General features: G+C 35.5%; 1 protein-coding gene across 1 annotated transcript; it reads right to left on the bottom strand.

Annotated features, from left to right (window-relative positions):
* Positions 1-729: 729 nt before the first annotated feature.
* Positions 730-15,060, bottom strand: LOC117298080 (alpha-N-acetylneuraminide alpha-2,8-sialyltransferase-like). Its single transcript, XM_033781317.1, has 7 exons — positions 14,709-15,060; positions 7,412-7,537; positions 6,595-6,766; positions 4,930-5,042; positions 4,528-4,617; positions 2,020-2,264; positions 730-1,558 (listed from the first exon to the last, which is right to left on the bottom strand). Exons 1-7 carry the CDS (start codon positions 14,936-14,938, stop codon positions 1,308-1,310), a joined length of 1,227 nt encoding a protein of 408 aa, XP_033637208.1. The 5' UTR covers positions 14,939-15,060; the 3' UTR covers positions 730-1,307.
* Positions 15,061-15,594: the final 534 nt, after the last annotated feature.

Raw genomic sequence — 15,594 nt, forward strand, 5'->3', positions numbered from 1 at the left:
AGGGTGTCAGTAAAACTGAAAGAAGTATTTGTTTGTTGAATTTTACTCGCAAGGTCCGGACCAATATTGGTAAAATATGAGTTGAAGCAGTCAGCAATTTCATCACGACTGGAAATTAAATGCCCATCAGAGATAATTGTTTTAATAGTTTTTGAAGATTTGTTCTTGTTTAAAATTGAATTAATTTGCTTCCAAGTGTCAATTAATGGGAGGAAGGTGTTGGTAGTCAGTAAATCCATAAATGACTGGGAACAATAATTCGAATAATAAATTAAGTAAATTGATGTTGAAATCGCCTGAGATAACACAAGGTGTGTTGCAGCTTATGCTAGAACAAATAGTTCGAAAAGTGGTCATAAACTCATCGTGGGCAATAGATGGCGCTTTGTATACAACTCCTGCAATAATATTTTTTGCTTTTGGTTTTGAGAGGAGGCTTCTATGAATATTAAAGGCAGTGGACACTTATGATCAATATGTCAGTAATGCGGAGAGATTGGTAGTATAAAACATTGTTAGAAACGGCTCCCTTTGAAGTAACGTAGTTTTGGAGAGAGAAAGAAGTAGTTTTAGACGAATTTGATTTCGAGACCTCAGAATTAAAACTTGAGGTATCGAAATCAAGCATCTGAAAGCACACAACTTCGTGTGACCAGTGACAAGGGTGTTTTTTATCATGATCTCGCAACTTCGATCACCAATTGAGCTCAAATTTTCACAGGTTTGTTTGTTGTGGTTATGCACATGTTGAAAAGTGAGAAGACTGGTCTTTGACATTTACCAATAGTGTCCAGTGTCTTTAAATCGGAATGCGGAATTCAAAGGTCATGTCACCCAACATTTGAGCAATATATAACACAAGCAGCTAAAACAAAAAATTAAAAGGTGGTTAGTAGGAATGATCGAATGATTGATAAAACCATGGGTAACCTGTAGCAGTGTTTGAAGACACAAATAAATCATGTCATTCATAATTTACTGCATTATAACAAAAACTCTTTCGGAAATATTACTGATTTTAAACTTCAAACATCAAGTTGTTGTTTTCTTGTCTTGATTTAAATCAGTCTCAATCGGCATAAGATAGACAGTTAAAAGAACGTGTTTGTGTACATTGTAGTAATAATCCTTAATTTTCATTGGAAAATCATAGTCACTAAAAAAACTGAAGGAATCGTTTGGAGTTACTGTTAATTCTTAAAACTTAAAGTAATTCTTAAAAAGTAGCAATGTACATGGCAATGGAAACCAGTTAAAGGCTGACTCTGAATCAACAATCATGTAATATAATAACTAAATAATAGTTGTCAGACACCACATTCTGTGGTGTGCAAATTGAGGATTCCCATAACGTGCATTTGAAGAAGTACAGCAAACTCATCGTTCATTGAATGAAAAGAACTGAAGCCGACGTTGTCGAAGTAATGATACTTGACTTTCCTCAATGTGTTTGTACCAGTGTCTGTCACTCTGTCTGGCACCCTGTATGGGAAGGGCCAGAAGCCGTAGAGGTGTGTCTCTTCGCACATCGCCAGTGCCAAGTGAGTCATGTAGAAACCTTCAGTTGGATCACAAAAAAATACATTTAAATATTGTTAACACTGATATAACTTGAAATGTTTACTTCATTTTGACCGCACTTTAAAAAAAGAAATTGTGTTTGTCATTGATTGCGGCTTGCATGATGTCATTCGGCTAGTCTAATTAGTTTGTTTGTAAACATATTGTGTGCTAGGTTAGTCAATAAGCATGACAAATGTTTTCCCATGCTGGACTTTTTAACTTGTTTGGTTCAAGGTTCAAGTCCCGCTAATGTAAAGTTGATTTTGTTAAACCCGAAATTTGTAATACTACATACTAATATAAAACAACAACAGTGGCAACAACAACATAAACATAGGGGTTAGACTGAGTCCCTATGTGACGTCAAATGTTCAGGCTACATATAGGGTACGCTTCGCACGCGCATTAATTATCCCAATTTGCATTGTTGTGGTCGACAGAGGGCGACAAACATACCTGTCGAAAGAGGCCGTGTAAAGTTTCTCTGTTTCCAGAAGTTGTATATGGCTAGAAAATGGCGTGGATCTGCGACGGCTGCCGTGAGGTTTCGGACATTTTCCAATTCCAGGGTGTGTTTTACCTTCAGACATACGTCAGTTGAACTAGTAGCTGTGAGACATGGCAACCACAGGATACCGTAGTATTCCTGAACGATCTTTGCAAGAGCAACAGTATCTTTCTTGTTTTTCAGCTTGTTAAATCTTGGCGAAAGGACAGAGAAAAACACAAACATTGTTATCGGGGTCTACCTAGACATCTAAGACTTCATTCGCACGGATAACAGTCGGGGATCATCATTATTGGTTTATTTAAAATTCAACAAGAATAATACATTATAAAAGGGAAGTGTTTACAACTTGGATTACAGCTCAATTAAAAAACAAGATGGCATTAAAAAGCTTTAACCAATTATCAATGAGCTTTGAAATTAATAATTATCATACAGTTGCTTTATTAGGAAACCTGCTGGATCTACTAGTGACTACATGAAGAAAGTATTAAAATCAAAGATCAAAGGGTCATGGTTTCGCTGTTATTTCATAAGTGTGTTTCCTTCTAACCATCCTCGGGACTCGAACTTTGTATTGGTACTATTGGAGTACTGTTTTGATGGTACTCAAGTGCTCTCACTCGAGTACTAATGGGGTACAGTTTTGATGGTACTAGTGCTCTTAATACTCGAGTACTACTGGGGTAAAGTTTGATGGTATTCGTACTCTTATTCGAGTACTACTGGTGTACAGTTTTGATGGTATTCGTACTCTGTTTCGAGTACTACTGGGGTACAGTTTTGATGGTATTCGTACTCTGTTTCGAGTACTACTGGTGTACAGTTTTGATGGTATTCGTACTCTGTTTCGAGTACTACTGGGTACAGTTTTGATGGTATTCGTACTCTGTTTCGAGTACTACTGGGGTACAGTTTTGATGGTATTCGTACTCTGTTTCGAGTACTACTGGGGTACAGTTTTGATGGTATTCCTGCTCTTGATCCTTATCAGTTTGCTTACAAGAAAAACAGATCAATAGAGGATGCAGTGTCTCTCACACTATTTAATGTAACACGGTTTCTGGATCAAAAAATGCCTAATTATGCCAGACTTTTATTTATTGATTACAGCTCGGCCTTTAACACGATTTCGCCTTTTAAATTATATGACAAGTTGACTCTTCTAGGGTTAAATGTTAATCTTTGTAAATGGGTTTTAGACTTTCTATTGGATCGTTCTCAGATTGTCAGAGTCGGAAATAATTACTCTAAACCCTTGGTTTTAAATACAGGTACGCCACAGGGTTGCATTTTTTCAGAGTTGTTTATATTATATTTCCATGTATTTTTGTAAATGGTTAATTTTTAGTGTATTTGTATACAACATAATATTTTTAGACACGCAAAACCAAAACGAATTTCACTGTACTAATATTTTTTTTTTTTACAAGTGACAATAAAACGTTATTCTATTACTCGAGTACTGGTGTACAGTTTGTATGGTATTCGTACTCTTATTCGAGTAATACTGGTGGGGTACCGTTGTATTCAGACTCTTACTTCTACTCCAAGTACTACTGCACGGGGTAACGTTTTGATGGCACTCGTGCTCTTACTCAAGTACTACTGGTGGAGTACAGTTTTGATGGTACTCGTGCTCTTTATCGAGTACTACTGGTGGAGTACAGTTTTGATGGTACTCGTGCTCTTTATCGAGTACTACTAGTGGAGTACAGTTTTGATGGTACTCGTGCTCTTTATCGAGTACTACTGGTGGAGTACAGTTTTGATGGTACTCGTGCTCTTTATCGAGTACTACTGGTGGAGTACAGTTTTGATGGTACTCGTGCTCTTTATCGAGTACTACTGGTGGAGTACAGTTTTGATGGTACTCGTGCTCTTACTCAAGTACTACTGGTGGAGTACAGTTTTGATGGTACTCGTGCTCTTTATCGAGTACTACTGGTGGAGTACAGTTTTGATGGTACTCGTGCTCTTACTCAAGTACTACTGCATGGGGTAACGTTTTAATGGCACTCGTGCTCTTATTCGAGTACTACTGCATGGGGTATTGTTTTGATGGTACTCGTGCTCTTATTCGAGTACTACTGGTGGGGTACCGTTTTGATGGTACTCGTGCTCTTGTTCGAGTACTACTGCATGGGGTAACGTTTTGATGGTACTCGAACTCATGTTCGAGTACTTCTGGGGTACCATTGGTTGGTATTCGTAGGCTACTCTTATTCGAGGGGGTGTACTCTAAATCTCACGTACTACTGGTTTACCGTTTTGATGGGTACCTGTACTCGTATTCGAGTATTGGGGTACTGTTTTGATGAAACTCGTACTCTTATTCGAGTGCTACTTTTATTCGTACTCGTACTCGTACCTGAGCAGTCATACTCGAGTAGCATCATTTCATAAAATGAGATTGTCTACGTGTTTACATTGTGTGATGTACCATTAATTTGTACCTTCGTGTAGCAATACTAGGATTCATTGTTGTAAAATTAGACTTCCGTCCAGCATCCACCGTATGAGGGCGTATTTGTGGTACATTGGACCTAGTGAGGTACAGAAAAAATGTTACAATATTATTATTAGAACAATGTAGTCAATAACATTATTATTATTTCAAATTAATTAGTTTTGATTCTGTCTTTCCCTGGGGACCGGAAAGAGCTCCGATCGACCGGCGGGCATCCTGCAGGGGTTGCCACGCCCCTACGGGCACATTACGTCTTTTCCTTTGTTCTTGTTTCTTTTTTAATAATTTTTTGTTTTGTTAACTAACTTGGAGTGTTAAATTTAAGCCATATATTCTACAAAAGCTCAAAGGAATCGGCTAAACCAGTATCATGTTCATAAGTCTTTACCTGATGACGTAATCTGCTTGATCGATATCGTGTCCGCATTTACTGTTAGAGAGAATTCCACTATTACCAACCACACTGCATCTGGGGAACATTCGACCCGAAAGAGGAGAAACCTGCAAGGTAGCCACAAACATTCAATATCTTAGGCCTATCCATAGACGTTATAGGACGCATTGAACCCATCCTAAGTTAAAGAAACACGTTGCCTTGGATCGGTCTTGGTCTATAAAAACGTTTGTAACCGTTTGTTTTTAAATGTATATGATCGGAAAGATGTTTTATATTAAAGTGGAATACATGATCCACACAACTTTGCCTCGAAAGTGCGTGGTTTTCCTTTTACTTTGCGAACTAACACGGTCGGCCATTTATATGAGTAAAAAATTTGACTCCCATAAATGGCCGACCATGTTAGTCGACGAGGTCAAAGGAAAACCTTGCAATTTCGAGGCATGTTTGCGCGGATCATTGTATTCTACTTTGTCAACATCTTTCTAACCTATGCATTTAAAACAAACGGTTACAAACGCTTCAAAGACCAACTCGACCGATTCAAGGCAACGTGTTCTTTTTTATGACGAGTTACTCGTCGTAATATAACTCGAGATATGATTAACTCATTGCGTTTCGTGAATTTCCTGCTTAGCAGAAGCGTTGTGCTAGCAGGAAGTTCACGAACCGCTATGAGTTGTGCTAGGCAGGAAATTCACGAAACGCTATGGGTAATCTTATTAATCCTATCTAAGAAGGGGACTATAGAGGATCGTGCAGTGTGTTTTGTCTGGTAACCTAAGTCTATTAATCCATGACTTTGTTCCAACTCCTTCCTCCAGACATTAACGAGGGGGGGGGGGGAGATGTTCCTTCTGGGGTTTAGGTCCAACTCGCCTAACACTTAGAACTGGTATAGCTTTGGCAGTAAGAGCTACAGCTGTGTCAGTGTGGCAGCTCCCAAACCATCAGCCACATCAATCATGACTGCCCCCTGACCTCACACCACCAAAAGTGGCTTCAAGTAACTAAATTAACATTATTCAATTTTCGGTTTGCGCACAGAAACAAAAAAGGACTTAGCTTTAAACAATAAATCGAAATAATGTGTAGGCCTGTACGTGGGAGAACAAAGACCGAATCGCGGCTTAATTGATCGACAAACCTGTGACACTCTGTCACATTTTTAAAAAATCTAAAAAATACATATAAAAATGTGTAGAAAATAATTTATAGTTTAAAAACCCATACCTTTAAAATGAAACAAATAATTAATGGCCTGACGTTTCGACCCTAGCAGAGTCTTTCTCGAAGGCTAAATGACAACACAACAAACATGAACAGGTAACTAAGTGAAACATAAGCAAAGCAAGTTAGAAACCCTGGGCCCCTGGTTTAATGGCTGGGTACATTTTAGTTGCTCATTTCCAGTAACAAGAAAATTATGAAGTCTCCACAGTTGCAATTTACCAACATCCATTAGTATAATGAGTGTGAACTAATCATTTTGCCCTGGAGCAAATTTTCCCCTTTTGTACAGAATGTTTGATAATCTTTTACTTTTTATTTTATTTTGTGAATGTATTTTTAAATGCAAATTTTTGATTGTTATTTAAATAAACCAGGATATGCTGCGATCACTTAGAAGTTGCCAAGTTCCGTGTTTACGTATACCTTAGGAACGTCCCTAGCGAGGAACTCCTTTGTAACATTGTAGTAAACTATGGGAGTCTTTGTGTTGGTAGCGGTGAAAAAATAAGGAATACGGTCCCCATCTCTCGTGTTGCGTTGTGTTAGAATAAAATCTTCCTGCCCCGTCAGGCTTGTTTCTTTTGAAAGCTCCTTTCTGAAAATCGAAAAAGATTAATCCAAAACTATTTTAAAATTGGTAAAATAAAAAAATTGATTCCTGCTATAGTTTTAACAAAATATACTTTTTTGTTTAACATGCGGATTACTCAATTGTGTTTGAAAATGATCTGTTTCAGCATTCAACGGTCAATAGAGTAAACCAAATTCAATTTGAATAGTTGAGCATTCACTTGCCAAATAAGATCATCACAACTCTGTAGATAATATGTTACTCAATTTGCATTCTTATGGTTCGCATCCTAATGATGAGCTAAACATTTTACAATTAAGTAATGGTCACTTTAAGTTATAGAAACCCGAATACATGTTTGTGCAAAACAGTACAAATTCTAGTAATAAAATAGTGTCAACATTTTGACAACATTGTTAAAATTAAAAAGAAACATTCATCCGAACTTCCATTTCCTGAATTGCCTTGCATTCTTTAAAATGTTGTAATTTAGTAACGCTTTTTAATGGAATGAATGTAAATTTAGACGCAATCTGACTTTGATGTTTCTGTGTACTGTTTGAAGTAATAAATAGGACCAATATGTTCTTATCTTGGAGTATATCCGGTCAATGTTTTTACAAATCGATTAACAAATTTGGTGTAAACAGTTTGCTTATCTAAATATACCTGAAAATGTCCATATTGGTAGAATTCAACTTCCATTTCATGGATGATAGTATGTGATGATAATGGAACACCAGGTGATCTGTAGGGCTTCGGATTAACCGGAACTTAACATATTCAGAGTTATTCCTAGTTTAAAAAAAGGAAAATTAAAAAGTGAAACACATTAGAGTCTGGACCGCCGAGCCGTCTAAAGCGATACATTGTAACATCTGAACATAAAACTGGATAGTCTATTCAAGTCATGGCAATCGTTTACAGCGCATTTTTAATTCCCCCTTCACACGTCAAAGATCATGGAATAATTAGTTTAGCCCTAACCCACAAAACGTTCATTTTGATGAAATTGTCTTCCATCACGGTGATAATGTCGAAAACTAATGCATTAGAATGTAATCAGATGAGTGTTGAGACAGATGAAAGAATTACAAAACCTATTGTGTTCGTTCTTACCTTAAGAACTAATCACCGTAAACAATTACCGGTAGCCTTTAACGAGAGTCAGCTGTATTGTTTTCTTTTTACAACAATAATAAGGCTTATAAAGGCAATTACTCAAAAACAAAACATACATAACAACTTACTTAGGAACGAGGAATGGAGAGCTGTTGACAGTACAAAACATTGTGAGAAACGGCTCCCTCTGAAATAACGTAGTATTTGAGAAAGAAGTAATTTCTCACTAAAATATTTGAATTGAATTTGAAACCTCAGCTGAGGTCTCGAACTCAATGCACACAGCTTTGCGACAGGTTTGTTGTTTAATGAGATACACCAAGTGTAGAGAAGACTGGTTTTACCAAAGGTGTACAGTGCTTTTAATTCTGGTTAAATCCAAATTATATTTGGCTTTGGGGAACAGTTCGATCCTTTCAATTTTGTGTATACATCAAAAGCATTCAAATAAATGGTATTTTGACCCTAGCAGAGTCTTTCAAAACTGCAAAAAGCAAGGGGTTAACAGTGAAAATGGAGACGAGTGGGGGTGAAGGGGATGGGCTGGTTTGACCATCACAAGAAGATGGAAACACCATTCTCCTCTTTACTTAAAGGCACTGGACACTATTGGTAATTGCTCAAAATAATTATTAGCATAAAACCTTACTTTGTAACATCAAGTAATGGGGAGAGGATGACGGTATAAAACATTGTGAGAAACGGCTCTCTCTGAAGTGCCATAGTTTTCGAGAAAGAAGTAATTTTCCACGAATTCATTTCGAGACCTCAGATTTAGATCTTGAGGTCTCGAAATCAACCATCTAAACGCACACAACTTCGTGTGACAAGGGTGTTTTTTCTTTCATTATTATCTCGCAAGTTCGATGACCGATTGAGCTCAAATTTTCACAGGTTTGTTATTTTATGTATAATGTTGAGATACACCAACTGTGAAGGCTAGTCTTTGACAATTACCAATAGTGTCCAGTGTTGCTACAGCTACAGTACCTCAGCGAGTAATATTTTTCAGGGAATCCTTCTACCATCAATATATTCAAACCGCATAAGTTTTATAAAAATGTTTGACATTGTGTTTTATGTTGTACAAAAAGTACTTAAACCCCTTCAAAGTGCTACATTTTATTTTCCTCTTTGCATTTTACCTAACTCACACAGCTACCAACCACTTATTCGACATTGTCACAGAACAACCGAGATCTTTCCATTTAACCCACAGAGAAAGTCTATTTCTACCTGTAACCCTCCTCCATTTCCCTTCTGACTTCAGCTAAAGCTTGTTCCATCGTCAGCTTTCCATCGTCGTGTTAGAAGTTATCTGAAGTTCTTTCCAGGTAGCTGCAGGGAAGGTGTGCAACGGTCTACCACATTCCATCAGAGCCATCCAGACAATAGACACTTTCAAATCAACCCTCAAGACCCATCTTTTTTTTTTTTTTACATTTCAGTAACATTCACTAGACATTGGATTTGTTTTCTTCTTTTTTTCTTTCTTGATCTTTGCACTGCTGGAGAACAACCAAGGGGGAACGTTTTTTTGTTTTTTTTTGTTTTTTGACGAGCACCATAAGCACCTTTTGTTGTGGATACCGGCGCTACAGAAGACGTCATTATTATTATTATTATTATTATTATTATTATTATTATTATTATTATTATTATTATTATTATTATTATTATTATTATTATTATTATTATTATTATTATTATTATTATTATTATTATTATTATTATTATTATTATTATTATTATTATTATTATTATTATTATTATTATTATTATTATTATTATTATTATTATTATTATTATTATTATTATTATTATTATTATTATTATTATTATTATTATTATTATTATTATTTCATTTTATCACAGCATGCAAAAGAAAGATCTCATTTTCCTTTGTGCCGGTAACTCCTCGAGCCGGGCTACGTCCCGTAGCCTTAGATCTCAAGGGTCTTTCTCAGGATCCTCGCTGTTCCCAAAAGCGCTGCCTTCTGTAATAGATCTACCCTCACATTTGTCCCTATTTCATCTAGATGTTTCCCCAGTGCTTTGGGAATGGTGCCAAGTGCTCCAACCACCACGGGGACTACTTTTACCTTTACCTGCCAAATCTTACGAAGTTCCCTGGCCAGGTCCTGGTACTTCTCGATCTTTTCCATCTCCTTCAAAGCTACCCTTATATCACCTGGCACCGCTATGTCAATGAGATGACACATCTTCTTCGTCTTATCTAATAGCACAACATCCGGACGCCTATGTTGTATAACATGATCGGTCTGAATGTTAAAGTCCCATAGGATCTTGACCTGGTCGTTCTCTACAACTTTCTCCGGAACATGGTCGTACCATTTCGCAAGTACTTTGACACCATACTTCTTACACAGATCCCAGTGAATCACTCTGGGAGAGGGGAATCGCACAAACACATCTACCCTTTGTTTATTTTAACCTGTTAAAGGAATTATTCAAGAAATCTCACCCCCCCCCCCCACACAAAAAAAAAAGGACGAAAGAAAAAGAACAAAAAGAAAAATCAGATAAAGATCAAGAAAAATCAAAGTTTTCAGGTAGCCTACTGTTATGTGGGATTGCATTTATTATATAGCACCAAAATTATCTCTCCTCCTGGGATCCTATCACCTTATTCCAGAACTGCAAGTCTCCATCATTGAACCTTTTGTTGATTTGTTTATTTTTTAAGCCCCTATGTATTTGTTTATTTATTTTATTTTATTTCAATTTGTATTTTGTACTTTTTTAAATTTATGTGCATGTACATCATGTACAAATTGTATTGCACATACATTGCAGTACTGGAACGTTGTCTCTATTGATCTATAAGTGTTGTAATATGATAATTAAACCACTATTGATATAAAATAATGGTTTAATCTGACATTGTGTGTACCCCATCCTTAAGACAATCAGATTAAATCATTATTTTACAGCAAAATTGGTTTAATTGTAATATTACAATACTTTAAGTTCATTACAGACAATATACACGTGTCATACAATTTGTACTGCACCCCCATTGAAATTTAACCTATTGTGTTTAATATTATTCCCCTTTATGCAGGAAAACACAAGTTTGGACCAGTATTTGAAAGACATCAACAGGGACACCAGATCGCAACCATGCTGATATTAGGTGGGTCTGCACTGGCTCCACAGCAAGTGTTCGTAATTTTTGAGCAAATGCATTTGAACAGTCATCCCTTGTGAAAGCACTGGATGTGTGTTTCAAAACACATTTTGTCTTCGACTTGAGCTACCAGGAGGAGTGTTCTGGCGTTTGGGAGTTCATTGAATTGGTTGTGTTTGAACTCAAAGGCGGTGTGAAGAGCAGCACTATTCGAGAGTTCAGGGCTTACTGTTCATCTCATGATGCATCTGATTAATGTTGACCATTCCATAAGCATTGTAGTTAAAGAAGTTCTTGCACAAAATGTTTGCAAATACGTATCAAAATCATAAGAGATGTGATAGTTGTGATAGTTTGGATTTATGGAACAACCTTACAGTTTAAATAGGAACTCAAAGGTCAAATTCAAATTTGTATTCAACACCCTTCCAGTTTTGTCAAATTTGTCAAAATGTCAAATTCAACGCCGTTTTGATTGCTTAGCGACAATGAGGATAAACCAATAATTCCCCATACAAATTGTTCAAACCCAAAATTGAATTTTTACCTTGGAGTTCTTCTTTAAGCTGTGTTAGCCTGGAAGTATTTATTCTGACCTTGCCAATTAATGTAATTTGACCATTCCAGAAGCATTGTAGTTAACCCTCTAGTCCCTGCACCGCCCGAGTTTCTGAAAACCAATTTTTCAAGATTCTTGCAGTAAATAACTGGAATCGTAGTTCAATTTTAAAAAAGATAGCTTAATATTTATGCACAATTTTTTACCCTTTCGGTAATGTTTGTATAAAAGTACAAGCTCCCATTGGAAACAATAATCGGCTCTCGAATATTTTTTTGGAAGGATAAAATGGACACAATAGCTTTTCAAGGCTTTAATCTGACTCAATGCTCAAACTAATTAAATGCGAAGGCGTTAGTTTTCGACAATATCAATATTAATGATGAATAAATACAGTTTCCTTTGTGTTTACTAATTGGTATGAGCTAAATTATTTCATCGTCATTAGCTTCGATGAAATAATTTAGCTCATACTAATTAGTAAGCACAAAGGAAACTGTATTTATTCATCAATAATGATTGATGATATTGTCGAAAACTAACGCCTTCGCATTTAATTAGTATGAGCATTGAGCCAGATAAAAGCCTTGAAAAGCTATTGTGTCCATTTTATCCTTACAAAAAAATATTCGAGAGCTGATTATTGTTCCCAATGGGAGCTTGTACTTTTATACAAACATTACCAAAAGGGTAAAAAATTGTGCATAAATATTAAGCTATCTGTTAAAAATTGAACTACGATTCCAGTTGTTTACTGCAAGAATCTTGAAAAATTGGTTTTCAGAAACTCGGGTGGTGCAGTGAAAGTTCTTGCACAAAATGTTTGCAAATACGTATCAAAATCATAAGAGATGTGATAGTTGTGATAGTTTGGATTTATGGAACAACCTTACAGTTTAAATAGGAACTCAAAGGTCAAATTCAAATTTGTATTCAATACCCTTCCAGTTTTTGTCAAATTTGTCAAAATGTCAAATTCAACACCGTTTTGATTGCTTAGCGACAATTAGGATAAACCAATAATTCCCCATACAAATTGTTCAAACCCAAAATTGAATTTGACCTTGGAGTTCTTCTTTAAGCTGTGTTAGCCTGGAAGTATTTATTCTGACCTTGCCAATTAATGTAATTTGACCATTCCAGAAGCATTGTAGTTAAAGAAGTTCTTGCACAAATTGTTTGCAATAAAGTATCAAAATCATAAGAGATGTGATAGTTGTGATAGTTTTGATTTATGGAACAACCTTACAGTTTAAACTGTGTTAGCCTGGAAGTATTTATTCTGACCTTGCCAATTAGGTAGATTTTTTGTAATTTTTTAAATTCACTGAAATTGTTGACTGATTATGAAACATACAGAAAACCCCATTTTGCACATGTGATGTTTTGGATTGTTAATATTATTACCATTAAATTTTTATTAAAAAGTTGTTATCTTGAAATTCATGTTGTAGTCGCCAAGTCTCAGTATTTATGATGTGTCCATTTATTACAGCCCTAAACTCCATGAAATAACACTTTGCTAGTATTCAACACAAGCATTGTGTATATTATTACCAGTTTTAAAGGCACACAGTTTACATTAAAAATCGGTAAAATCTATACTTCAAAATTGAGTAATTATTTTACATGAGTGGATTTATACCCAGCAATTCAGTAAAAAAAAATACCCAATATTGATGTAAAGTTTTACACAACTATTTACATTGTAAAGCGGTAAAGTCTTACGTCACAATTAAGTAATATTTTACATGAGTGGGTTTACCCAACAATTCAGTAAAGAAAACTACCCAATATTTATGTAAACTTTTACACAGCTATTAAGCAAGATATTACCCAACGCCTGTTGGGTAAAGTTTTACCTAATAGTTATGGTGTTCGCCCACTACATCTAAAACAGGTAATATTTTACACAAGTTGTGTAATCTTTCCTCTGTGTGTAGACTAGACTATTCTTATTAATTGACCATTGTTAGTTGCATCATGATGCAACTTGCTCTCTAATCCTACCCTTTCATGTCTCCCTGCATTGTTGTCGAACAATACTTTTACCACTTTTATGGTCCAGTAACCCTTCCTTTCATTCTAAACATCCTTTGTCCTCGCCACTCCACTCCTATTGGTTCATAGCCACCAATATTGTTTCTGAAATAGGAACTTTGATTGGCTGTTATTTTCCCGCTTCTTTCTGGATCCTTTCCTTAATCCCTTTCCCCCTCTCTTTTTCTATAAATGGATATGTATTTGTTTGTACTTGTTTTATGCCTCTGAAGAAGGTCCGGATTGGATCGAAAGCTAAGGCCATCTACCCTATTCATTATAAAAATAGGTATATATTATATATGTTTTCTCCTCACTTTATGCGGCTGGGCAGCCTGCCTGGTGGCTAAATTAAACATTATGTTAGTGTTATAAAGGATGACAATACAATAGAAATATTATGAGTGTTTTAATAAGCGGCTATCCTTCGCGGATTTAATTTTACAGCTAGTCACTTTGTGTATCCCAACGTATGCAAAGACAAGAAAACCTGTTTGATCTGGTGCTCAATTAGTCATCGAAGTTGCAAAGAGAATAATAAAAGATAAACACCCTTGTTTCATTGCTTTGTGTACTTTCAGATGCGTAAAAAAAGCCTACTTTTAATATTCGAGTGAGAATTTACATTTTACTCAAAACCTACGTTACTTCAGAGGGAGCCGTTTCTCACATTGTTTTATACTATCAAGAGCTCTCCTTTTCTCGTTACCAATAAGATTTTATGCTAACAATTATTTTGAGCACCAAAGTATCCAGTGCCTTTAACCGCAAACTTTATGGATCAGGGTGGGACACCAGAGTACAGATTCCTGCCCCAAATTTTGCATGCAGTGAAAAGTGAAATTTTGCATGCAGTGAAAAGTGAACTTAGATGAGAACAACGGGTAGGCCCCTATTTTGAAATTGACTCACAATATTAGCATGCAATGCGTAAACTACATATATAATCATAATCTTAAAACCAATCACAGTTGGACATGCTTCAACCCTTGCAAAAACAAACACCCTAAAACACCGTTATTTGGATGTGATTTGTTAATTGGTTTAATAAGAACAAACACCATTGCTTTCTACGTCAATGTACCATTACATACCTTCTTGGTGTCATATTACTCCCAAACACCGCATTATCAATGTTGGCTGTTTCGTTACTTGTTCCGTGTTTATAGAAGCCTGGCGGAGTTTTCCGAATTGCTTTGTCATGTTCATTCGTTGATGGGTTAGTGCACGTACGTACATATTTCAGATTCAACAAAGAGGTTGAAATGAAGCAGAGGATTGAAGTGCAAATTGCAATTCGTAAAAGCCGGTTCCAATGTAACATTGTCCTATAAAAAGGGGACACGGAAATTTGTATGTTTGCGAAATTGAATTGTCTGCAGAAATGGCGCTCTAACCAGACTTGTGACTCCAATAAACCATCATACACATAGACCTTATCGCAAATACCAATGAAGTAGAGGTCAACTTGACATAATAGAAGAACTAGTATACATCTGCTCAACGCATTTCACTATGGGCGGCCAAAAGGGCCAAAAGCTAAATAAAATAAAAACTAACTATATTTTTTAAAACTAACATAAAAAACGAAAATTAAAGAACAATTACAGTTAATTAAAGATAAATAATAATACCAATAATACCAATAATAAACAAACGAAATTTATGTGTTGATCGTAAATACAGAGCACCAAAAGTTTAAAATGAATAAAATAAAAATAAAATAAAAAACAGCATTATATTGTTAATTTAGATTAAAGGGAAAAGATGAGCAATTAGTCAAAACTTGAAATAAAATGAAAAACTATAAATCCACTAGAAAAAAATATTACACTAAATATAAAAAAAGGTTATAATAAAAACATGTTTGTCCCTTTAAAAATAAATACACGAAATGTTTTTAAATTAAAAGTAAAAGAAAACTATCAAAAAAAATAATCCATTAAAAAAAATTACACTAAATTACAAAAAATCATTAAT

The sequence above is a fragment of the Asterias rubens genome, chromosome 12 (genome assembly GCF_902459465.1).
Source record: "Asterias rubens chromosome 12, eAstRub1.3, whole genome shotgun sequence".
Lineage (NCBI taxonomy): Eukaryota > Metazoa > Echinodermata > Asteroidea > Forcipulatida > Asteriidae > Asterias > Asterias rubens.